The 27,699-nt window shown below is 39.2% G+C and overlaps 1 protein-coding gene across 1 annotated transcript; it reads left to right on the top strand.

Annotated features, from left to right (window-relative positions):
• The first annotated feature begins 12,485 nt into the window (after nt 1-12,485).
• SDCBP2 (syndecan binding protein 2) lies at nt 12,486-27,648 on the top strand. The gene is made up of 9 exons (XM_075176595.1): nt 12,486-12,573; nt 16,628-16,687; nt 18,458-18,524; nt 21,574-21,674; nt 23,638-23,799; nt 23,899-24,074; nt 25,718-25,889; nt 26,364-26,455; nt 27,097-27,648. The coding sequence occupies exons 2-9, from the start codon at nt 16,637-16,639 to the stop codon at nt 27,149-27,151; spliced, it is 876 nt and encodes a 291-aa protein (XP_075032696.1). The 5' UTR covers nt 12,486-12,573; nt 16,628-16,636; the 3' UTR covers nt 27,152-27,648.
• Nucleotides 27,649-27,699: the final 51 nt, after the last annotated feature.

The raw sequence follows: 27,699 nt of genomic DNA, 5'->3' as shown, positions 1-27,699 counted from the left end.
GCTGGACGATAAATGCAGAGGTTCAAGTGAACGTCAGTGAACCGAAGTTTTGAGGTCTAGGTCTTTAGAAAGCGAATAGTTGAGAACAGGACTGATTATGAGGCATGAGGTTCTTGTAACAATACCGCAGGTTCTTATCAGTCACTCAGGCAAATGCAGTTAGAAAGTAAAGCAACACATTTATTGTAATAAAAAGCAATCACTAGATTATTATGTACACACAATAAATAAATGCCATTGTGAAAAATAGAGAAAATCATGTTATTTTGAGCTGTTTTTGTTCCTACAATTACTATTTATAGCATTAACATTCATTTACAGTCAATTTTCTAATGATCTCTTCACAACTGTTAAATTTTCACCAAAATTTGGTGAAAGTCTGCAGAGAGCTGGCTGGCTAAAATTTGTGACAGAGCAGCAGCAGGTTAATAAAAGATACAATCACTATGAAATATAGTGGCATAGCAGTGTGCATAAATGAAATGTACCTACATGTGGTTTCTGAATGATGAAAATGACATTCCTGTAGGAAAGGCACTAATTTCACCAATAATATTACTAATAAAAATATATGCAGCATGTCTGGGGACAATCAACCTATTCTATATATATATATTTTTAACGTTACACTGCATGCCTAATGGAAAGTGAAGAGGTTATTAAACATGTAACAAATGATGCTAGACCAAGGCCATAATGTTAAATAGTGCAATATGGAATTGTCCTTGGGCCAACCCATATGTTAAAAAGGACATGCACATTTTGCGAGACTGTACTGTATACATACGATAAATATGGAAACATTTGGCACAGGTGGGGAATATCTCTGCGAGAATTGGATTGCTCGCTGTATTTTGTATCGGGCAGACACCGCCATTCCATGTATTTTCCTTTTGTTTCTACTGAATATTTGCCTTGCTCATTGTAATGTATAACCTTGCTTACACAATGTATTCTACGTTGGTTGTTTTGCCTTTTGACCTCATGTTGTACATGTGCTTTGATTTTGAAGGGATAAATGTTTTGTTTGCAGTGCTGTTTGTGCAGTGTTTGATTATATGACACTTATCAAGTGCTCCTGCCTGGGTTTAGTTTTGTTTGTTTGTTCTCATAATTTTTTTTTACAAGAAAACCAATAAAACTTGTTTGATTTAACAAAAAAAAAGGACATGCACATAGTATAACATACCAAGCACTTCAACGACAGGGACTGCCACTTTTGTGGCTGAAGTGCTTGATTTGTTTGGGCCCCCACAAAAGAGAAGATTTTGGTTGTTGGTTGATGAACTAGAGAATATATAGGGATTTTAACAAATTGCTAAGGGGTATTTGGCTAATAATGGTCATTTTCTTTTATGTTGACAATGTCATCACCATCATCCTCATCACTGATGTTATAGATTCTGTTTGTAAGTGGCGGCAGGAATGGTATTCCTCATACAATTTGTAGTTCATTTTGATGAACACCATATTTTCTACACTTTTGGGAAGTAGTTTCCTCCGACAATCACAATGTTCACAGCTGTGCTAAACACTATTTCCGTGTACACACCGGAGGGTGGCCAACTTAAGTACACCATAGATAGTTTATACAAGGAGCTCCAAATTGCCTTTGTTTCCTCCCAGGATTCAAAGGGATTATCTAGGATGCTAATTTCTACTTTATCATTAAAGTAATCCTCCACCATTCTACTAATACAAGCTGTATCTGCTTGAGACATGGTAGAGGTCTCAATATATTTGGGCATTTCTTTTAAACCTGACCAGATATTATAACCTTTCACATTGATGTGCTGTGTTGACCCATCATCAGTGTGACTCGTAGAAAAAGGAAGTTTTTGTTCTGGCAGTAGCATTTTTAGGAGAAGCTGAAGCAAGGGACGTGTCATGTGCGACTTGAGATGACAGCTTGCTCATGAGGAGATGTTGCCATCTGTGAAGATTTGTGTCTGTTGGAAAGAAAGACGTTACATCAGCTAGGATCAAACATGGTTGCCAAAATGTAGTGATTCAATTTCAAGATGCTGCAAACCCTTGGGTCCTGGCAAAGTGGAGTCGCTAGGTTTAATCTACTCCTTCAGCTTCTTCAGCTGCTTTTCCAGTAACATGCCAAATCATCTGTATTGTTTTCACTGTATCACTGACTGTATATAAGCACGGGTTCTGGGACCAGTGTTCAGTCTATCTGACCACAGACTTCAGGACTGAATGACTGTATACTGGATCCAGGGTGCCTGTTATGTAACGGCTGTACTTATTTTACTTGGATTGTTACTCTGCTACTTTTTGCTATTAAATCACATTGTGCTTTGGAGCCACATCACTGGAAGTGGACAATCGTTATTGGATCGCGACTAGACGCTCATAACAGACTTGACGCAGGCTGGCAGTGTTTGAACTCACTTTATTTGTAACAATTTCAAATGGTTTCAGTAGTTTGCATATAACAGTAAGGATGCTCCAATGTGCTGGAGTATGGCAACATCTCCCCTCTCCCTATCTCATGGTTTGCTGTGTAGGACTTAATGGCTTGTTACTGTTTCTCTAGTCGCTGAAGCATAAAAAGTGTGGAATTCCACTTTGTTAGTACCTCTTGCTTCCGGTGGTGGCATGGCATGATATTTTTTTGCAGACGGTCGCGAAATGTTTACAATGGGCAGAAATTTTATGGGCCATAAACAGCATCTCCTGCATTGACATATCATTTTTTAAAGAAATTCTGCACCACCAAGTACATTGTGTGTGCAAAGCATGGTATGTGTTGAAATTCACCCAGTCAAAATGCGCACACAATGTTCATTCTGTTATTGGCAAGGAGGTATCCTGAGGAGAGTCCTATCAGGGTGCGCCATATTCTGAATTTTTCCAACAGACTAACACCAGTATTTTTATTTGTGAAACCAGCGATTCAAAGAGTAGCTTGCCTGTGAATGACCTTGCGTTGTGTTCTAGCACTACTATGCTGAAAGAATGAGGAGGAGGATGGTGAAGCTGTCGGTGCTGCTGTTGGTGATACACATAATCAGTGGGCTGTCAAGATCATGTAGTCCTCTGTTTGACCAGGGCAGCTTGTCCACATATCCATAGTTAAGTGGACAGTCAGTACAATGGAATTTACTAGGGACTGAACTATTTTTGTTTTCACTCCCAGTGGAGCTGAGGAATTTCTGTTTGCGAGAAATGTAATTTGGGAGCATGGACACATTACCTCAACTAACTGGCTAAAACTTGAAGCATTGATGGTGGACATTGGAGGCACATGCAATGCCGACATAGCTGTCATGGTTAGTGATCTGTTGTGTAATAAGATACTGACTGTCATACTTGGTTCCTCTTTGAAACACTTGCTTCACAGATAATTGTGTAAATCTATGCTGCTTACTGTTACTGGACCATTTCTGTATAGATGTATCACCCCCAGCAGCAGCAGCTGTAGCGCGCAAGGATGTTACTTGGGAATCAGTGATTGCAATAGGGGAGTTAGTTGGAATTAGAAAATTGGATGCTGGACAACGTACTAATAATGAGGAGGTTGATGATGAAGGTGTTGACGACATTTTCCCAGAAATAACGTTTTGCCTCGTTTTCAGATCTGTTGGACTTCACTTAATCCAAACCGCTCTTCTCTATTTATAATATAAATGTAATATATTCAAATATAGCACATGCACTTACCTAAATAAGTTATATAATCTTTCCTCTCGGAATCTTCGGTCATCTTTCTGTTCTCTCCTGGGCTGGACATGTCAAAATGACGCTCTCCAGTGCAGGGTTTGAGGTAAGCAGTGGCCACTATTACCACTAACAATTGGTACATATACTAAATTGGAGACAGAGGGTACAATACAATTATGAGCGAGGTGTCTATTGCTGCCTTGCACGTTATTTTGGTGGAAATGATCATCATCATTTATTTATTTATATAGCGCCACTAATTCCGCAGCGCTGTACAGAGAACTCACATCAGTCCCTGCCCCATTGGAGCTTACAGTCTAAATTCCCTAACACACACACTCATACAGACAGACACAGAGACTAGGGTCAATTTAATAGCAGCCAATTAACCGACCAGTATGTTTTTGGAGTGTGGGAGGAAACCGGAGCACCTGGAGGAAACCCACGCAAACACGGGGAGAACATACAAACTCCACACAAATAAGGCCATGGTCGGGAATCAAACTCATGACCCCAGTGCTGAGAGGCAGAAGTGCAAACCACTAAGCCACCGTGCTGCCCATAATCATGTGACAATAAATATGCTTCATTCGCTCACATTTGCTCGCACCCCAACATGCGAGCAGATTTAGGCATATTTTATAACGCAATCAATACCATAATTGCCTATATTTTGTGCGGTAAAGAATGGGTGAGGCATCTACGAAGCTATTGCTTTTAATTGAATCGCCCCCAGAGTGACAGACATACAAAAAGATGACAGAGATGCACACAAACAAAGGAGGGGGGTCAAAGTTAGTGAGAGGTACACATACACATTTGGAAACGGAGAGACAAAAAAAAAGGGAACATAGAGGGGTGATAGACAGACACATGGGGGGAGGGAGGAAAGGGTAGCAGAGAGACACAGACACAGAGAGCAAGCCATACCAACATGGAGGGGAGGAAGGAGAAGGTAATCAAAATAACAGATACTCAAAATATCAGTACAAAAATTTATATAAATATAGAGAGTACAGTTTCTGATATGCAATCCAGGTGTGGCCATAATCGTATAGGATGTATTTGCAATGAATTATAATCTTGGGAATATAATTTGTATAAGGGGCATATGTCTAATATTAAGGTAAACTTTATTTTGTTTTCTTTATAGCAATCTCTATTGAACTCCTATTCTTCCATCAATATAGGGAGAGCCTGCAGTAGAAGTCTGGACTCCTACCATGTAGTGTTTTTAAGGCAGTGGTAGATGTGTTGTTGGATTGTTAATAAAACTTATTCCCATATTTCAAAAGAAAAGTTTGTTTTTGAATAGATTTAAATCAGGTGGTTGTTCCTGCATCCATAATTGTAAAATACATTTCCAAGCCACTGCCAAAACTATTAATAGTAGTTTTCTATTACCTTTAGTTAGCTTTAAGGAAGGATCCACTATATCTAATACTGTCCACTGAGGAGAAAGTGAAAGACAATGTAATAAACGGTTAGAGGCATAAAGCTGAACCTTTCTCTAAAAATGTTTATTTCTAGGACATTCCCACATACAGTGTACAAAGGATGCTCCTTGAGAGCCACATTTCATACAAGCATCTGTGTTTGATAGTACCGTAACATTTCTTGCTATGGCGACGGCTGCGCATGCGCACCACGCCGCCGGAAGAAGCGTCCCCGTTGCTTGGCGGAAGAAGACGCCCGTCCCTGCCTAACGAGGAGGCACAGGGACGGTGTCTGATACTGGGATTCAGTTGGTTTTCAACCAGGAAATAGTTCTTGAGAAGGTGTTGTGAACATATAACGTATATGTTGTCAGAGGGGTTGCATAGCCTCCAAAAGTCTGTAGGGTTTTATCTATTTTTTAGGAGATGTATATTTTCACATTGGGATCAAGTAAAGTTAGGTAGTGAATGTGATTTCTCTAATTTAGGGTTATCAACAGTATTGAAATCGCCTCCTATAATTAGATTTGGTGTGTTTCTTTGGAGTAGTCTGGAAAGTGAGGCATAAAAGACTTGGTTTGGAGAATTTGATACATAAGTATTCAAGAAGATCAATTAGTGTCAATCAGAGCATCCAATAGGAGAAATCTACCATCCGGATCTACAAGTTGATTTGTAATATCATACTGCAAGTTTCTCCTAAAGAGGATTGCTACAACTCTTTTGTTATGTAAGGCGCCAAAATGCATTAGTTAATTCAGGAATCCATCTTTTGAAATACACCAGTGAGTTTCCTAAATAAACGCGACATCAGGTTCAAGATGTGTCAATATTTTCTCCTTTTAATTGGGGTATTTAGACCCCTTACATTCCATGAGACTATGCGAAGATTAGAAGATGATGAGTGATAGTATGGGACATATGTGGGTGTGTAATAATATACCTGATGGTGTGTTGCTCACCATGGTAAATGTTTCCAAACTGTTAATCAGTGTGCCCGTGACCACTGTCATGTGGGCTGGCTATAGTCATTTTTCCAACGTGGTACTGTACCCATTGTTGCACCATAAGTTCCGATTGTTGCACTATAAGAAACTGTTTACAATTTATAACTTATTACCCATTGTTGCACTGTATATTACATTTATTGTACTATATATTACCACTGTTGCTTTGTATACTACTGTTTGCTGCTTGTTTACGTTCTCTTTAGTCACTGTGTACTACATCTCCATTGTCTTCTCAGTACTTTTGTTACGTCACTACATACAAACAGTATGTAGTGACGTAACAAAAGTACTGAGAAGACAGGTTCTACTTCCTGTGCCTTGCATTATGCACTGTTCTCCGTCATTATTCCGTGCCTTCCTAGTTCCATCTCATCACTTAGTCCGTCCCCTCCTCCTCCCCTCCGCGGCCCTCAACATGAGCTTCCTTAAAGCACAACCTCCCTTTTTGCGCAATAACCACCCTTCTCTCTCCCTCTCTCACTATAGCCTCATCCTTTTCTCCTTTCTCACCCCCTTTTCTCTCTTTAAATCCCCTCTCTCTTTTCACACCATGCCTCCTTGCTCACGTCCTGTACCCATTCTTTCCCCCTGCCCTAGTCTGCGGGGTGTGATAAAAATAAAAAACTTCTGAAAACTATTTGAAATCATGTAATAATGAGAAAAAAAAGAGAAAATATGTTTATTACTAATGTCTAACATGTAAAAGTTGATTTTATTGTGAAAAAATAATTAAATAAAAAAAACATTAAAAAAATCAATACAAAAATCAATTATTAAATATATTTATGTATGTTTTTGGTACAAATATGTTTGTACTTGTGACAGGATGCCAACCTGTCTGTTGTTGCTGGGAACCGGCTGGGCTTACTTTGCCACTGTTCCCTTCCGTTATCCCAAATGTGCCCTCTTGCCGCAGTAGGAGGGGCTTACAAAGGATGCCACCACTGGAATTCTATACCGTCATCCAGAACCGGGTTTCTTCTGGGTAACTGACGCTGCTAGCGTATCTCGTTGCTGGTGTACCTGGGCTGGTACTCCTGACCTCTTACTGTGGATCAGGGATGCTGTGGATGGATCCCCCTGGCCTATCACACTGACCAGGGCTGCTGGGTAGCAGGCAGAGCGATGGTACCGGAAAGCTTGGATCGAAACCTCAGAGACAGCTGGAGAACGGATTAGATTTAGGGTCTAATCTGCAGGTCACAGGAATACAGCAATACTGAAGATGTTTTCAAGCAGGTCTTTGAAGCAAGTGATTTTATTTGCTCTCACACTGGTTAGAGGTACCAGTGATCAGGTCAGATGTTGAAATCAAAAGAACAAGTTTCCAATACAAGCTAGTGCCTTTTATACAATTCAGACACAGGCTATTTTTAGCATCAGGATATAACCTGCTTACACAAACATGGATTTACATGCATTGCAAAGCCACTAATATTTACACTTAGCTATGAAATTCTTAAAAACCTTGCTGTGATATTCTGCGTCTTATTTCAGAGGCAGGAAACATACTAGCAAGTCAAAAGGTCTGATATAAATACCTGCTTCAGACAGTCGCCGAATACACATTCCCACAGAACAACAAAAACCCAAAACAAGCCACTTCCCCACATAACAATACACCAAAGGCTTTGTAAACAAAGGCTCATTGTATCAGATATATACCTCAGACATAATGCATTTCCTCTATAAAGGCTAAACAGAAAAAACACAATTTCTACCCTTGTTTCAGAAATAACGATTTCCTATCTCAAAATATACACAATATTAAAAAATAAGTGCATTGGCAATTTATATAAATAAGCACCCGCGCTATTTCCTTTAAATAAATTCATACCATAAGTTATTTATATGTTATCCAGTCACAGTACTAATGTGTTTTGACATGGTATAGATGATTCTATAGCAAAAAATAGTTAAATAAAAAAATATGCTAAAGAAAGTACTGTAATGTAGATATTATCAACTAGAATGGTTGTGTAATGCAATCTAATGTATGAAAATGTATGCCAGTCCTTTTTTTGTGTTATACATGACCGCGTTAAACACTCCCCTTCACTTTCCTAAAAACTCGCAAACACCAATGATTAACGCGCGGGGGCAGCATTCCCTCTTTTTCAATTGAATTGCACATGTTTTCACGCTGCGTTTACTAAAAACGGTCGGTATACAGTTGAAAACCCGCGGGTGATTTTTATTTTTCTAACGCGGCACGAAAAAAAAAAATCTTGCGGTCAATTGAATACCTCCCTAATGCTATTAAGATGAACATTCTCCCTAGACTTTTATATATCTTTCAGGTCCTCCCCATCCGTGTCTCCCTCAAACCCTTAAATTCATACAAAACATAACCTCTAATTTTATATGAACCAAAAAATGCCTCAGAATAAGTCTAACCATTTGACAAAGACCTTACCAAAGTGGCTAGTTGGGTATCCCAAATTTCAAAAAGTATGACCAAGCAGCACAGCTGGCCCAGTGTGTCCAATGGAATATGGCTCCTAATGCAAAAGCATGGCTCTTTCTATTTAAGCAGACTCCATTAAAATGCACTCATTCTTCTCCCTTTTATGGTTGCCACCCCAAATTAGCAAAAGCCCACCCAGTGATATAGCTTTCCTTGTCAGTCTGGGTACATGCGAACAAGGTCTATGATCCTGCTCCAGACCCTTCTCCACTCATCCCTATTTTTACGCAACCCTGCCTTCACCACAAGTCTTAACTCCACATTTTCTTCCCTATGACTTACGGGTAACATTACATTTCTCAATGATTTAGCCTGCTCAACTTCTTTCCCTCAAATCACGGATCTTCAATCTTCACTTAATATTTCAAATAAACACTTTTATCAGTTTTTACAGATCAGAAATTTTCATGCGTCGCAAGATTACTTAAGTCTACAAAATGTCCGCTTTCACTGTGTGCTTGTAACAGGTAACATTGATTAAAATTTGGATGCTGTGAGATTGAAATTTTTATGGACACATCTTAGTGTACGAGAATGTGTACCTGTGATTTTGATTGTATTAAAGGTAACAAGCATTTTCATTGCATATGACAGGGTTTCCCAAATAAGTCCTAAGAGAGCACCAACAGTGCATGTTTTAAATTACATCGAGTTTGGTATAATTTTATTCGCAATTGCATGAATATTCCGGTATTATTTATGTAGCGTTCGCACCTTGCAAATATATAAATAATATCACTTTTTCATACACCAAATAGCCAGTACACAGGGTTCATAGAAAAAAGTTTATACGGGTCTAGAGGGGGGAGCTTGAGGAAAGGACATCTGGCAATCTCAAAGAAAAATGACCAGAGGAGTTCACCAATGCCACGTCGAGTTCTTAGAAGGTCAAGAAGCTTCGACCTATGAATGAAGACCTTAATATTTTAACTGTGTATCTTTGTGATGTCACTGCTTTTTACAACTGTGCTGTGTATAAATTGTTCACATCTGGCTTTGGAAACAGAGCGTTCTGAAAGAAGCTTGTGTTGGTGCCAACAGGTGCAAGCATATGTATGCCAAACTCTGCCTTGTAATACTTTGCGAATAAAACCGTTTGTGCTGTGGATCGCATCGGAGAATCTTTATTGCAAACGATAGATAAGAATGTAACACATATGACACATATAAGATACTTCATCAAAATTAAATGCCAAAAAATCTAACATAAAATATTCTATTTTAAAAATGCTTCCAATTCACAAACTTTTATGCCAAATTTCAGGAAAAATGGCTGTCAGGATGCCTGTCATATGTAAGCTACTTACCATATAAAACTGCAAGTAGGTGTTTGTGATTTAATTCATAGTATTAGCTTGGTGTAGCTCAGAGGAATTATTTTAATCATGAGTTAATACCTGACCTGAGAGGGAGAGACTAAATTACATTGTAATCTCTTTGATTGTCTTATTCTGCTCTGTGCATGAGGTATTCATGGATATCCAGAGGTGTAGCTACAGAAGAGTGCCTAATACCAATTTATGGCACAGGTCAAAAAAAGTTATAACCTTTTGAATAACCTTTTGGAACCTCTATTTAAAGTCAATATCCGCAATAATATCAATACATATATCAATTTCAATCAATAACCTGTTGTATGATGGTAATATCACCTTTGTACCACATTCTGGAGAAGTAAGGCCAGTGTAAATAAAACCTGACTTGAAAGGTGTTTTGAATAAATGGTTGTAAAACTAATTTGCATTTACACAGAGTTTCTAGTTCTGACATCCCACAAAGGGGGGAGGCTGTGGGCACTTGAAGCATGTTTAAAATGTCTTGTAAATCTAATAGTTTTTGTTCACATTTGGGAGTCAATTTCTTATTGTTCCATTGAATTCATACTCCCCAGAAAACAGAAAAACTGATCACTCTTGAGTGTACCATTTTCTGTTGTTTATTCCTTTTATATTTTACAAGAAACTATTGTATTATGTTTCTGTATGTTATTTTTGTTAATGGTTTTTCATCTTAAGCATTGTGGATTTATTGTCCATATTAAATTACACTTAATAAGTTCATGTCTCTGTTTTCTTACAAATTCACCTATCAGACTGTTAGAATTGCAGAAACTGATAAGCCTTTAAAAATCAATATCTGATATGTGTATGTCAGCAGATGAGTGCAGTTGTGACAGACAAAAACTATGTTAAAAAATACCTTTAAAGTTTTGGATTAAGTTACATTTTAAGATAAGTGGCCTTATAATATTGACTTTCTAATCAAAAGAAATAAATGTCATAAATATAGTGTATTAAACTTGTATTATCAGTGTTCAAAAGTTCAAGAGATCACATGTCCTTCACTGCATAATGTAATGACTTTGTTATCTCTGGGTGTGAGAACACATGATACATCTATTTATAGATGGCAGGTTTGTTTATCAGAGAGAAAAATAAGTTACCTGTATGCTGTGTTTCTGGGCATGGCACTAGCAGTATACAGTGCATAAAAATTTTGTTTTATATAATGGTGTGGATTAAGCCAGTGAGGAGAGTGTCTGTCTGTGGAGGTCTATATGTTAGCATTGTATGAAGTACTCTATTTAATTATTACGGTGTTCACATTGTTTCATAAAATGTATACAGTAATATAAATATGGCTGTAACTAAGTGGGGGCATCAATGCACATTATGGGTGACCTCCAAATTACTATAATCACAGGACATGATCCCGTATTTTAAGATATCTTCTTCAATATTTCTCAGCATATAGTGAAAGAACAGATAATGAACATTCCACCAAGTAGAAAGAACAAGTACAAATCATACTTGCCAACTCTCCCGGAATGTCCGGGAGACTCCCGAAATTCGGGTTGGTGTCACGGACTCCCAGGAGAGCTGGCAAATCTCCCGCATCCCGCAATTGCGGGGCTAAAATGATGTGATTTGCGGTGAATCGTGTCATTTTGGCCCCGCCCCTGCGACAAAACTGCATATTTGACGCAGGGGGCAGGACCAAAAGACACGATTCACCATACCCCGCCCCCTCCCTCTAGACACGCCCCTCTCCCAGATACAACTTGCCAAAGGTAGGCAAGTATGAAGTACATTGCTGAACTAATGGAAACACAATATACTGACAATTCTGTAACATGTACAAATAGACCCAGCATGCAAAACAAACAAGAGGAGTGGTACTCTGCAGTTGTCCCTATTTACCAAATAAGGTTCATATATTGTGAATGACATCACACATAGATTGGTACTGTGCTTTTGCCCATAGTTAGAGAATGATAACAACTCAAGTACTGGGAATTCCTTATCAGTTCAGGGACAAAGCTTTTAAATCAGTGATCGTTTATAACTTTGCATGTGATGCTATATATGAAAGGAATAGTGTACATAGTTACTGTATTTAGCTATGTATGTAATGTGGATACTGTACATACAGCAGTATGCTGCTACATGCATGCTTTTATGTCATTTCTTCACCTGCAGTTTATAAACTGGATCCTGTGAATATTGGTGTCCAAACTTTCCCTCTGCCATTTCCCTTTTATGGGTCTGATTATACACCTTTAAATTCTTCTGTGTGTAGAAAGCTATATATTATGGTCATTTGTATCAGGCCTGCAGTGTAGCTATGTAAACACATATTTATATCTCACTTTGTATGTTTCAAATGTTAGAAGGTTTACAGTATAATAAGTATAGTGAAACATGTAACATATAGTGTCATATGCCTTTCCCAACCACACTATCCAGTTACTGATCTGAAACGAAGTCATGTGGAGATACAATCCTCGTCAGTACTAGAGGTACTGCCATGTGCCTGTCATTATGTGCAACCTGCACTTCCAGTTTACTTCCTAGTTATGACTTCAAAGTCTTGTGACCTAGGTGATGTCACTGCCCCTCCCTGTTATTAGCACATATAGTCTTCAGAAACACAGGAGAAGTAAGTACAGAGAGAGAGAGAGTGAGACAGAGACAGCACTGAACAGGTGAGTTCACTTCTACATTCTATTACCTGCATCATTTCTGTGTCTCTTCACCTTCTAGCCTCCTCTCCCTTATTTGTGATACATCTTTCTCCCATATCGAAATCAACTCTCCATGTAACATATCTATGTTCTAAGATCAACCTTGGGAAAACTGGCTCTCCAGCTATTGCATAACTTTAAGTCCCAGCATAATGGCATGCTGATACTCTTAGTTTCAAAACCTTTTCAGAACCATAAATTGTTCACCTCGTGACAATCGACTTCCACCATCATTTACCAGCTTCTCCTGCATCCCACCCACCCTTCTAGATCAAATTTTTCATCTCTGGTCCGCACTTATCTACGAACAGGTCAGGCCTCAGTCCAAAGAGTGAATTTGATCAATTCACCTGTGTGTGATTAAGGAGATTCTTAAAACTCAACAAATTGGTTGTACTAGAGTATATTAGTAGGGTAACCTTGCCATAACCCATAGGCATTGTCCACCACGTAGAATCTTATGTGTACAGCCCCACAGTCTGGTAACCAAGGGTGATTTTTAACAGGTGGGTGGGATACAGGCATGGTTGAAAACTGTTTGCGGAATACCCCGGGAGAACAATCACAAATAATTAGTTGTTAAATGATCCCGTTTGAATTATAACTGTATCACGCTGTTACCTATAGTCTTTGCTCCTTTGCTCGTCACCCTGTGTTTTCTTCCCTTTCTGCTAATCTCCACTCCTAGTATCATCCCAAAACAGTATCATGTTTCTAGTCATACTGGTCTCAGTGCTCTCATACCTGTGTAATCCATCCCCACCTAGTGTCTGCATCATGTACTATTATTTCCTCTTATCTGAGGCCACCTGTATTTCACATTCTTCAAAAGCATGGTCACAGACAGCACTAAGTGTCAGTTCTCCTGGGCAGTGGGAGCAGGGTCCATAAAAAGTGGAGTAAGGTCATACAATAATGTTAAGTTGTCCAGTCACTGGCACACTGCAATTATTATTAATCATGTTGCTGTATTATTAGTTGGCCACAAGGACAAGGCTATATTATCATATAGGCACATACCTAGACGTGAGACTCCTATATGATATTATGTAATTGTTTTTTGTTTTCCATTTTCAATTTTTGCTACTTAGTCTTTTTCAGCCACGTATTTATCTTAGTAAAAGCAGTAAAGCAGTGGTTGTTCCAGAGGGGCATGTAGGGTACTCAAATGTGGGTTGTTTGTGGCACAGCCTGAAATGACTGACAACACAGAGAAAAAAGCTTACCCAACAGGAAGGGCACACCACGCCGTGTGGAGTTTTTACACAGTAAATATTTAATGCCTTTTCATTTTGGATCAGCTAACTGGTCCTTCAAAGAAGACATAAAAGAATGTATTCGTAACATAGGGGCCTATTTATTAATTATTGTTTTTTTCACCAAATATTTTCCGATGCCTTTCACACCTCTTCACTTTAAGTTTTCACGGCGATTTAACATTTCACAGGAGCTGGAACAGCACTTTCGAAAAGTGACTGTGCCAGCAAAGACACACAGAGTAGCCCATAGTAGGAGGCTGGGTTTCTTTGCAATCCTGGAGGTAAGAGGGGGGGGGGGGTGAATTTTAGGAGCAGGACTGAGATGATCAGGTAACCACAGTGGTTAGTAAGTAGAATGTTGCCAATAACTCATCACCAATAGGTGATCTTAGTGTGAGCGCTGGTTTATGTGATCGGCGGGCATTCCAGGAGGGATGCTCTAAAGGTAGCAGAGTGCCTGCTATCTTAGCAATAGGCACCAAGCTGGATTGGCATCTGTTTCCCATCGATTGCTTGTGAGTAGGAGAGGAGGAGCATGAAGCCTACAGGAGATGGATCTGAAGAGATCCCTCTACTCTGTCTCCGACAGGCATTTACAATGAGAAAAAAGCTGCTACATGGCATTAGCAAATGAGGACAAACTTGTAAAATAGAACCAGTTCACAGCTTTTGCAAACGTTAGATTACAGAACTAGCAGATATCTGCAGCAATACTACATTAATAATTACACATGTCACTTAATAAAGATGTAATCCTGCGTTTTCACAGGATTTACTGCATGGTAGACCTTGATAAATAGGCCCCATAGTGCCTGTCTCATTCATGATAAAGGTACAGTTACCTGGTAAGACTGACTTTGAATTTCATAAAGAACATTAAACTTTGTGACCCGTCCACACCCAGCTATTGGGTGACAGTTTCTTGTATGAGGTGTACATTAGTCATTGTATAACAGTTACTGACCTGACCTGGTCATTTTGTGATTCACAACACCAGTGATACTTAAGGTCTCCACACAATTAATTATACTGTTACTGACAAACCTGCTAACATGACAAAACTGGCCTGGAATTTTTACAGTGGAATTTATTCAGTCATTTCCTGATACTTGAGCTTGTCGATAGGCATATCTGGAGGCAAGCAGGAAGAACAGGAGGTCTATATTGCCTGGTGCACTATATCTTTGGTCAGAGAACAGGGGTAAATTACCCCAAATGGGATAAAAAAGAAATTCCTGGGGGTAATGCTGCCGATTCACATGCTGTCAGTTGGATTGTAGACCCCTTTAAATGTGAAATTGCTGTTGTACCAGAAGAGGCTCAAGGGTTGGCAGAGGCACTTCTTGAGCTTCGATGCAATAATGAAGCATGTATTGCATTTGAAAACAAAGCAGATCTGTCATATTTTTGGATGTCAACAGCTGCAAAGGCATTCACAATTGCACATGAGGAGGCAGTCAAAAAGTTGCTGCCTTTTGCAACAACCTACCTTTGCAAACAAGGATTTTCCACTCTAACGAACATAAAAACAAAGCAGAGAAATAGATTGGACGCTGAAGACTGTATCCAAATTGCTCCGACATCAAAATGCCCCAATTTTGATGCTCTCGTATCAAAAATGAAGCAACATCATTTCTCCAAAACCTGAATTTTTGAAGTTGAAGCTTTCAAAGAAATTTTGAATAGATTCAATACAATTTTGAATTCCAATAATTAATAATATATGATTTCCTTCCTTTCAAATCAAGGGGGTAATGTTGGCGTATGTAAATAGATTTGGTGGTAAAAGGTAAAAAAAAATCCCTGACTCCTGCACTATGTAGACCAATAATAGTTTTAACCATTAGTTTTTATTCATTTTCAATTGAAATCTATTTTTCTGCATTTCTCTTTAAACCACAATCTCATAATCATAAGGAATGGAGATGTTTAATTCATATATATATATTTATATTTACATCTTGGCACTTTCAAATAAAGTTAAAGCTGATGGGATGATGTGTGTTTGGACTAGCAGACTAAAACAATTTAGGGTCACCAGTATAGAACCAAAAGGGGCTACGTGAAGGACCTATTTTTTGGTGGTGGGTCTCAATTCAGGAAAGGAGACTGGTCAAAGGGTGGATATCCCATCCAACCCATTAGAGGTGCAAGTAGATGGGTAGATGGATCGTATTAACTGAAACATGTATCATCTTGAATAGGTTTGGCATCTGACTAGTAATAGTCGTCCTCAGTTACAATGTTATTTGCAAGATTGAAACAAAAATAGGAAGACCAGTATTGTTTCAGGAAAAGGTGCAATATGAATTCAGAACCTCATAGTTTCTATTTTGCAGAATATTTCCTTTGCTATCTATACTAATTGTTTATTAGATTACTGACCAATCTACAAGTCTACAGAACATTGCACTGCTCAATCGACCACCTCACATATACATATTATATTTTGCAGGGCATTTTATGCTTAGACACTGGAATAACACAAAACTGGATTTATTGTTTATTACGTTCCCTTAAAACCACTTTTCCTCTTACTTGCATCGGTGAACCTCACTCTACCATATATCCCTTCTTTAGATTTCCTTGGGATGAGAATCATCTGAAACTTATCTTCAGAGGCTCTATTATCTGACATTGCCCCATTGTCCCTGACAGATATAAGATGAACTGCACAGTGAAAGCATTAGTGTCATTTCTGACGTTATCCATAATTTAAGCAGCATGTACTTATACAAATTCTTTACTTGCCCTAGGTTTCCACCATGTCTCTATATCCATCTCTAGAAGATCTGAAAGTAGACAGGACAATGCAGGTAAGTCTGGTGGAACATTTAAGTAGATGAATTAACATGTGTATGATTAAGGAATTCCTCAAATATAGTCTATCTATAGGACTGTGTGTTAAATATTAACATCTACAGAAATAACCTATCATATCTAGAAGTGTTTGCTCTGTCTACGTCCACCCCCTTTCACCGGTTTTGAACAAAGTAGCCCAAAAAAATCTATTATTTATTATTGGTTAGCAGTAACCATCATTGAGATTTGCTGTGATACATAATAAAGTACCATGCCAGGGCTTCTCCGTTACCCTGGTGAAAATCCCCTCCTCTATGAAGATTTTTTTCCTGTTTATCAGCAGCTTAATGCTGCTGGAGAATTGAGGAAGTGCTATGTGCATGCATACTTATTTTGTTTAATAATTTGACTTAAGCCGCTGTCCCCATAGGTCTATAGGGACTACGGTAAGTGCCGGCTTTCACTCTTTGATAAATGAGAAAAAGCGGTGAAAGAACTTTTTGCGGGCGTTTACCTCGTCATTTGGACTCTTCACCGCTTGTTCTATAGACCCCTGATGATGCTGAGTTTGTGACACAGCAAGTGTGTGTTGTCGTAAATAGAGGGCTCGCTACGCTAACCCCCGCAAGATGGAGGATTTCAGGAATGTATATAGCAAATGCTTACACATAATATGCGGGCTAGTATCCTTTAAGTTAAGGAAGGTTCATTTATCTCCACCAAATGTACAGTCAGTAGTCATCTTACTTCTTGCATTACACCAGGTGCTATTTCCTCTCTCATATGAATATAATGCCACTGACATTAAGGAGGAGCTTCTAAAAAAAAAAAATCCCAAAAAAAAGGTTAGGGAGGCTGACAAATAATTGAGAGGTGACTAATAAAAACAAACAACTGTTTCCGTTTTGTATTGTGTACAGGTAGTTTGAAATAGAGCTAAACAAATTTTATTTCATTTTGACAGGTCTGTAATAAGCGCTCGTTTCACTCTTGATACATAGCAGTGATGTGATTCAGATTGTTTGTTGTGCAACTCTCACCCAGCCTCTACCCTTGTCCATCATTGTTATGTTCTGCCATGTGAAATATCATATAATGTCACACTGTTATTTTATCTCACGTGAAATAATATATTGTTGTGTGGGTGTAGCTGATTCACAGATGAGTTGTTGAGAAAACACTGTGATTATTCATTGATAGAACAGAGCAGGGGAGTAAATGTCATTACCCTGTGGTCAGATTAAGAGCCATGTGCATAAACACAAAGACATGCATAATTATCCTGCACACAGAGGGCAATAACTAGGGTTGTGCAATAGGGACAGCCACCCAAGGCACAAAGAGGAAGGGGGAGCAGGGAATTAATGTTTTACATTAATTTGGTTACAATTGAGGGTTTCGGAGTATCACGTTTCTTTCTTGTCCCAGACACTAACATTCCTAGTTAATCTCTGGCGCACAGTATCCTAACAGTATCGGGAGTATTTGTTAACACTATGGGTCTAATCACACGTTCACTTAACACGTGTATTTATCCCACATTTATTACGTGTTTATAAAAAGGAATGGATTAATGCACATATTTAAAGCAATATGCAACTTTTTTGTAGTTCCAGGTGGGCGGAGTGTTGAAATCCTACTTTTACAAGGACGCAGGTGTGAATGTCCTTCTGTTATAATCTGTTCACAAGACTCGTGTTTATGCACGTGTGATGGGGCTCTAAGATGCTACCGTTAGGGTACTGAAATCAATCTCTCCATTCATTTTGATTTGCTTCTTTCAGGCTCAGGCTACTCAAGTGCTTGCGCAGCCTGCTGCCATCATGCCAGCGTCTGTGCTAGCTGCTCCAGGTAGGTGACAACTGTCAGTTGTATCAGCAACATTTTTTCTTTCTTTACAGGTGCTCTCCCAGGTGGTGGCAAAATGAATAAAAAGATGAGAGACTATTGACATCTAATAATTTCAACAGGGATTTCATTAGACAGATTAGTCTCATAATGCCCAGACTCTGTATTAAATGAGAACGATGGCAGAGAAAACTAAGGTTTAAAAGAAAAAAAAACAAAAAACAACTACTGGAAGCATACTGCTGGCTCTTGTAAGATTCTAATAAAATACAAGATTTAAGTAACCTGTGGCATACTAACTTATTGAACAGGTTTGTTTCCTATAGAAGGTGCACAGGACTTCTGGTGTCAGTTACTGGAGCCTCTAATCACTACTTTGCGTTTGGTGGACCCTGGTCCTACTACTATCTATTTGCCATTTATCCTATTCTAAAGTGCAATTTGTCATCATTCTCTGGCACGTGCTCATCCGTGTGCCCCGATTTTGACAATCAAATTGTCAGAATGTTCACAGGAGCACAGATCACTTCAGTAGATGCAGGGACACCATAGCAAAATTTGGGCAGCACCGATGCAACTCTAGCCTCCTAGTGCCCACTTTATTTTCATTGGCAAGTGCCTCCAGTCTTACAGAGAAATTAGACGTGCTTCGGCATTATAGGAACAGCGCATAAACTTCCTGGTCTATCATCACATATAACTGTGGTGGTATCAGGGCTCATCCCAAGGACTTCCCCAAATAGACTGAAGTACTCCCTAGGCTCCACTCCCATTGCAATTAGGGGCAATGATGAAACACTAAGCGATCGTGCTGCACCTCTAAACCAGAAACGCACAAGTAATTGTGGGGTAACGGAGGAATGGAACATTGCTAAAGAGCCAGCAAAATGTGGGGAATGTCCCCCAATGGTGGAGGGAGACCCTAATCAATCACCCTCTAATAAAATAAGAGGTGTAGTATAAAAAATTTTTTTTTTAAAAAAAATAAAAAAATAATACACTTTAGTTACATGTGAAAAAAAAAAAAAGACATAAATAATAAACACTGGGGGCCTGATTCATTAAGGATCTTAACTTAAATAAGAAGTTTCTTAAGTCTCCTGGACAAAACCATATTACAATGCAAGGGGTGCAAATTAGTATTCTGTTTTGCACATAAGTTAAATACTGACTTTTTTCATGTAGCACACAAATACTTGATAGCTTATTTGTACACTGAAATTTAAAGTTGATATTTGTGTGCTACATGAAAAAACAGTCAGTATTTAACTTATATGCAAAATAGAAAACTAGTTTGAACCCCTTGCATTGTAACATGGTTTTGTCCAAGAGACTTAAGAAACTTCTTATTTAAGTTAGGATCCTTAATGAATCAGGCCCTGAGTTCTCAAAAAACTTAATGCTGAAAATCATAAACCTTAAATATACTGATCGGAACAATTAAAAATAAACAATCAGTATTTGCCAATGGACCCTGTTAGATCTAAAATTTAAAAAAAATATTTTTAGCACTGATTATATATCTATATCTATTCTCGGACCTCAAATATACCCTTTAATAATTGTATGTCATTAAGAGGTTCTACTGTACTGAAAAGATCTCTAATTTCAAGCCTATCATTACAAAAGAGTGTATTTTTTTTTAATTGTAAATGGTTTTGCATTTATATACCATTTTGAAAAACTTACATTAGACTATAAAACATGATTGTTCCCACATGGTGTACACTGGAGGTCATTCATGAAGTGCAAAGTCCATTGTGCAGTGTATCTGATTTAGAAGCACTAAGCTCCTTGATTTGGGCCAATGTGCTTACATTTCTGCCAAAGCTCTTGAGCTTGCAGAGCAAGATGATAGCAATTGCACAAGCAGTGGGAAGGAGTCTAGCGAGCTGTAGGCCCCGATGCAGGGAAGCGTGGAAGAGGGAACCGGGGTCCACAGCCCCCTAGTTCCCTGTGCAGCGGGTCCCATTATCTCCATGGTCCCCAGTGCACTGCACCAATTATAGTTCTGACACTTGACCTGTATGTAAACGAGATTTCAATTTATAAATGTATAGGACAAGATCTGGTATTGGCCTAGCAGCAGTTTTAGGCACACTACAAGCAGTATAACAACAAATAACGTCACATAGTACTTCCACATGCGATAAAGACCGGCCATTCACTCATGATTAATGAAAGCCATACAGGGACGCATGCAGGATTTTTAAGGGGGAGGGGGAGGGGGAGTACTTGTCAAGATCTCTTCCAAATATTGTTTTTAAAATAATCAATATTTCAGTAAAATGCCTCTGCAATGCCTCTAATTCTTAGTAAATACGTAGATTTAAACCAGTAATGGGCCAACTGATACACTTCAGGTGGCCACAGATGAAGGCTACAGGGGCTGCCTGCTGCACATCACTGACAAACCCTCTAACATGGCCTCTAAAACCCCATACAAGATGCTTTGTAGGTGATTACGTTTTAAGATAAAATAAGTTATCAATAGTGAAATTAAATTGTATAGCGTTGGGCAAGATGCGCACAATATACCATATTATCAGGAAATTCTTGTATTGCAACAAGAATTAGAGGATTTCTAAATATTGATGATCTGTAATTCTCAGCATGCTCTGCTACTGAAGGATGACAAATCTAGGTGTGATATTTCAATAAGTTAGCCTGCCACAGGTTACTTAAATCTGTATTAATGGCAATGCAAAACCTTAGTTACCAAATACTCATTTATATCTACAATGCTCCATCGTGTGGAGGATTCAGGTTACTACAGGCAGAAAAGTACAAAGGGAATGAAAATGTAAATATTTTGCAACTAGCACAGTGCCTAAAAAATTAACTCAGTCGTTAGTAAATTATATTGTTATGTACCAGACATTACAAATAGATATGTTAATTCTAATTAAACATAACTGGGATATCAACAAGAGTTAATATTGTTACCTGTTTTGTCTAACCAGCAGTTTTAGTATATGAAACTATTCCAGTCCACACATATTTGTTAGCTCAGAATGTCTTCACATCATTATTGTGGTCCGTTTTGCCATAGGTCTATACCCAAACCTGGCTGACCTGCAAAATTACATGGGTCTGTCGTTGTCTGAGGAGGAGTTACAACTTAATTTGTCGCTGGTTCCATCTGGAGGAAACGTGAGTTCAAATACCTATCCACCTGTTTTTTTTTTGTTTTTTTTTTAATCAGCAATAAAAAATTGAGCTAAACCTGTATTCAACTGATTAATTTAGTTTATTTCAGAACATTACTGAGGAATATGACATCACTGGTTGATTATATGCCCAAGTCAGGGTTTCCCAAACCCAGTCCTCAGGGCTCCCCAACAGTGCAGGTTTTTCGGATCACATGTGACATAATTAGGACCACCTGTGGATCTGTTACAATGTGTCAGTCAGTAATGAATACACCTGTGCTCCAGCAAGGAGATATGGAAAACCTGCACTGTTGGGGAGCCCTGAGTTTGGGAAACCCTGGCCTAAGTGATATATATCATTGGTTCCAAGGAATGGATAGGCTGTATTCTCATGAATATTGTTTCAGTCCATATAATGGCTGCCTTCACTGTGCATTGAAGACAAATTATCTTCAATGGAAAACCTATGCTTAATGATTTCCCTTGAGAACAAGTCTACTGGGTGACATTGTTCCTTTAGAAAAATGTTCCATGTTACCATGACGCAATAAACAATACAGCAGCTCCTATTCATGTTACACTAAATGTATATATAAAAAACAAACTTAGTTTTCTGAATAATTATACTTATATTTTTACTGAAAATGTAGTGATTTAAATTGAAGATGCACAATATCTTTCAGTAGGTTACAAATAAAGCTATACCACAAAAACCGCACTCATTTTTGCATAGTCCACAGCTCTTTAGATTGCCAGAAATCTGGAGTGTTGGCAGGTACGCCAAACCAAGGGCCCCATTGCAAACACTTTCATTCACGCACCATATCATTCATATTTTTTAAACATCCATTCCGGACCACTATTGACCTGGGGTATTAGTATATTATTATTATTATTAATTTTTATTTATAGGGCGCCACTAGGTGTCCGTAGCGCCGTACAGGGACAAACGAGATTACAATACGAGGTGAGACAGCACAGTACAGTAAACAATAATCACAGTAACTCAGTGAGCTCAAAGCACCGCTAGAGGGGCGGAGGAGGGGAGAGGGGAAGGTCCGCCAACGACGGAGTCCAAGAGGGAAGGCACGGATGACAGGGAGACCCCTAAAGGGGAGAGGAGGGAGCGAGAGGGGACACGGGAAAGAGGGTCCTCAAGGAGGAGGGCTAAGTAGCTGGAGAGCAGAGTTAACAGTGGTGAAGACAGGAGGAGAGAATACCCTGCTCAAAGGAGCGTACAATCTAAGGGGTGGGGTAGACAGACAGAGAGACACGGGGGAGAGATGGAGGAACGGAGGATAAGGATAAGGGGGGATGAAGAGGCAGAAGAAAAGGTAGGAAGTTAAGTGGGAGACTGGAAGGCTTTAAGAAAAAGGTGGGTTTTTAAAGCCCGTTTGAAACTGGACAGATTAGGGGAAGTTCTGATGGAGGGAGGGAGCTTGTTCCAGTGGAGGGGGGCAGCACGGGCGAAGTCTTGGATACGCGCGTGGGAGGAGGTGATCAGGGGGGAAGAGAGGCGACGGTCATTGGCAGAACGGAGAGGGCGGGATGGCGCATGAATAGAGAGGAGGGTGGAGATGTAGGGTGCAGTGGAGTTGGCGAGGGCCTTGTATGTAAGAGTGAGTAGCTTGAACAGGATTCTGTAGGGGAAGGGGAGCCAGTGAAGGGATTGGTAGAGGGGGGAGACAATACTGAGTATACCGAACATGCCTTTTCCTCCAAGTATTCTGGCATAAGGTTCAAGAACATATGAAGAAAGAAAATACAGGAAACCACTCACCACAGTGCTTTATCTAGACCGGGCGATTATTGCAGCATTGAGTTTGAATGGCGGTGGTCTGGGACCCAGACTACCATTGCAAAGCCCCATATAATCCACCAGTATCAAAAAAACATTCTCTGTAAAATAGCTTATTTTGAGCTTCTACGCATTTTTAATATTCTTTAACCTCTTTGCCCCGCAGGATGTAGCTGTCCCATGCATCCTCTCGGGGGGGCTGGTAGCTCCAATCACAGGCAATGATATCGGTCTGAGACGTGCAGAAATTAAGCACGGAATCCGAGAAGTGGTTTTATGCAAGGACGAGAACGGGAAGATGGGCTTGAGATTAAAAGCTGTAGACAAGGTGAGAAGAGAAAGGAGTGGGGTTCATAAGCCGCAATGGCAAGATTGATGTTGATCTGGTGGTCCTGGACAATTGTAATAGCAGCCTGTGTCTTTTTAGGGGGTGTTTGTACAGCTAGTCCAGGCAAATTCTCCAGCCTCTCTGGTTGGCCTGCGGTTTGGGGATCAGATTCTGCAAATCGATGACCAGAGCTGTGCTGGGTGGAGCAGTGACCGGGCGCACAAAGCACTTAAGAAAGCCGGACAGGACAGAATCAGTATTATAGTGCGAGACCGGTGAGTCACACATCTCATCAATGTAGTTCTGAGATCTCTGCTTGTTGGAAGATAACACTTCCTTACGTTAATCTAATTTTTACTAGACTGATCAATGGTTAACGCTAATTAGTTATGTATTAAATTAGGTACCCACTACAGGTTTTTCACCCAATTATCATGCCAATCACACGATAAACGACTGTTCGGTCCGATATTGTATTAGTAATCATGTTTTATATTAACAAAGCACATCATACCGTTTAATTTGATTTTATAAAATGACCAAAAACTATCAGCGATGGAACAATGTTGGACAAATTCTGAAGTGTGTATGCACTCACGACCAGCAGTGTAGGCAGATCTCTATAGAGTTTAGAGTCACAATCTTTTCAGCAGATGGTTATGACAAATGAACAGCACAGATCTGAAGGTAAATTCTGTAGGCATGCTCGTTGGGACTTTCAATCGTTGGTAAAAGTGTTACAGATATCACAGATATCTCATTGTGAGAAATTTTCTGTAGTGTAGTTGACTACTACACATAACACATTGCACTTATATAATAGCTGGTACACAGGAAAAATAATAATTTTATAAAATAAACTAGAAAAATTAAACACCGATTGGTTGCCATGAGTCACACTTTTGTCCCGTTGCTCAGATTCATAAATGTCCTCCATTTACACCTCATCCTCATTATTTTGTTACATTCTCATATTATTACCATCCTATGACACAATATAAAGCGCAAATGTTCCAATTGAATAATTAGAGCTTTAATCCACTTTATTTTTTTAAGAAATATTCAGTGATTAAAACAAGATCGCACACAAATAATGCAAATATGCAATACATTCGGTTATCAGTGACAATTCCAATGCTGTAACAGTAGGTAACGTGCAGCTCTGCAGCTGTTGCAGAATTCTCTGCATGTCTTGGCTAGTTGAGCATGCAGGGACTTGTAGTTTCACAACAGAAAGAGAAAGCCAGGGGTTGCCATATGGTTTCCTAAGCAGAGGTAAAATGGTACTGTGTGTCTAGCAGACACTCTCCTACTTGTTTCATTATACCAAATGACGAACAAGACATCCAGAGCATAAGAGTGCCCTTATTTTAAGAATCAGAAAAAATGTATATATTATTTTAAAGATGAACAACATTTCCATGTATATTCAGGTCTTTGTTTAGCAGAGCAAAAACCTTACACGCTGCAAACTTTTCTAGAGCAGCTTTGTTGTGCACTACAAAATATCTTCCCTTCCCACACACATACACCAAAGTTCCTTTAGACCTAAGATCGACAACCAGTTTTACTTCTCAAGACAACGGTTTAATACAAATGCTACTAAAAAAAAAGCAACATAAAGGAGATATATATATATATATATATATATATATATATATATATATCTGTCTAAGAGGAGAGGAGGAAAAAATTGACAAAAGATTTTATGGACTTAGAAAACTTAAATAAAGTTTGCAATGTGTAAAATTCCTTTCAAAATTAAAATCCATTTTAACTGTTAGAGGTAAGAGGCCTTTTTACACAAAGTTTTAATGAGTTTCCCTTTTGTGATGTTACGTGAAAGTGACATAGTAACACATTGTACCATATATCCATATATTGTGTGCTGCAGAGAGTGATTCATTATTCTCCCCAGGCCGTTCCAGCGCACAGTGACTCTGCAGAAAGACAGCACAGGACATGTTGGTTTTATCTTTAAAAAAGGACAGATCACATCTTTGGTGAAGGACAGCTCAGCTGCCAGAAATGGCCTGCTCACTAACCACTATCTGTGTGAAATCAATGGGCAAAACGTTATTGGACTGAAGGTGAGCATGTGCTTTCACGCAGTGCATACTCAAAGGAGGTCAGGTTATGTGTGCATTCTAATGCAGTGTACACATCCACTGGAGGACTAGAAGTGTGTGCTGATGCAGTATACAAATGTAGTTAGAGGTGTGGGTGTGTGTCTGCTTTAAAAGTGTACATTTCCAATGCAGGGCAAGAGGTGTGCACTGGAGGGCTACAAGTGTGCATGGTTTACAAAGTGTACAAGTCCAGCGTGAGAAAGGTGATCGTGTGAACATTGTCAGTGGTGGGCTCAATATGTGTGCTTCCATGTGGTATACAAGTCCACTGAAAGCTGTGCGCGAGCACTTTGATGCAGTGTGTTTACAGCAAGTGCTAGGTTAGTATAATAAATCCAATTAAGTGTGTATTAAATGATTTTCAGCAAATAGAAAGTCAGAAATGTTTGATGAAAGTCCAGATGTTCTAAAGAGTCGTCTCCTCTTTTTTTACAGGACCGACAGATCGGGGACATTTTGGCATCTTGCGGCCGTAGTGTCACAGTGACCGTGATCCCCACTATCATCTTTGAACACATTGTGAAACAGTGAGTATCCACTCAAATTCCAATACTGATTGGGGAAGGAGTGTGTAAATCAGGGTTTCTCTTCAATCACACCTAACAGGTCATGTTTTCAGGATTTCTGTTTTTGGGGACAAGTGAGATCATTGATACATGCACACGTCTAAGGAAATCCTTGGATATATGGCCTGTTGGGGACCTGGAAAAGAGTTTGGATAAAAAAAAAAGATATTGCTTATAAATGAAGCAAATCAGATTATTGTGCTCCATGGAAGGGTGGTTTGTGCAATAAGTGACTGTGGTTTTTTGATAGTTCATATATCATGGTCACAGCCTCCTTAGTTTGGGTAAGGAAAGTGGGCCCAGGACAATCTGGTATGGATAATAATGGAAAGTACTAGAGGTGTAGGTGAACACACACAGAATATAGAAAGAAATGTATATGACCTTATTATACGCAGAAGAAATGAGGATGAATATAGGCAGCATTATAGATGAACACAGTATGTACAATGTAGATGGGAGAAAGTGGGTTGCTTATAGGCAGCTTTGATGCTGATGTGAGTAGCTGAGATTAAACCAGTTTGTACAGATGAAGGGAAAGCGGGTTACTATAGGTTGGGTCTGCAGTACAATATGTAATGATTGATTCGTATTTCTTGCAGAATGTCCTCAGGACTCATGAAGAAAGCCATGGATCACTCTATCCCAGAAGTGTAAAGTAACCTTTCTGGAATGCCCTGATGCCAATGTATCTGGTGTACGATGGCAATCCTGCACTTTGTTTCTCTTTGGGGGACATAATATAGCTCTCAGATGCTAGCAGTACGGGGTGGGTGGCGGAGGGGGAAATGCGCAGTTCTGACATACACGTTTATAATGTGTCTTTTGGCTTCTGGTCGGGATAAAAGGATAAAACTCCACTCCTCACCCACGATTATCACAGCCCTGCAGTGAGGTCCTCCCCTTCTTGCCTGACTCTAAAACGGACAGGTGTTCGTGACCATTTTCCCTTTGTTAATACCGGACAAGACTGTTCTTACTTTGATAACCACCATGCCAGTCTCCTCCTGGCAAGAGCAAAACTCAAGTCTCCAACCACACAATCACAGAGGTTAAAGGTTTACATGAATTAGATAGTGTCATGTTATATGTACTGCCTTTCTTTTTACACTGAGAAGAAATCTTTAAATAAACTTACTGTTGTGTTGCCTGTATACCCTACTATATTCAAAAAGATACCACTGTTCTGGTACATTTGTGTTGAG

The sequence above is a fragment of the Mixophyes fleayi genome, chromosome 6, assembly GCF_038048845.1.
Source record: "Mixophyes fleayi isolate aMixFle1 chromosome 6, aMixFle1.hap1, whole genome shotgun sequence".
NCBI lineage: Eukaryota > Metazoa > Chordata > Amphibia > Anura > Limnodynastidae > Mixophyes > Mixophyes fleayi.
This window is presented reverse-complemented; position numbering and strand designations above follow the sequence as displayed.

What these genes read in the sequence shown, in the direction of transcription:
- SDCBP2 (XM_075176595.1), top strand. Translation starts at nt 16,637, where the DNA reads ATGTCTCTATATCCATCTCTAGAAGATCTGAAAGTAGACAGGACAATG. An exon ending in AAGTAGACAGGACAATGCAG is followed by an intron (nt 16,688 to 18,457) that starts GTAAGTCTGGTG and finishes TGCTTCTTTCAG; the next exon opens with GCTCAGGCTACTCAAGTGCT. An exon ending in GATTAAAAGCTGTAGACAAG is followed by an intron (nt 23,800 to 23,898) that starts GTGAGAAGAGAA and finishes GTGTCTTTTTAG; the next exon opens with GGGGTGTTTGTACAGCTAGT.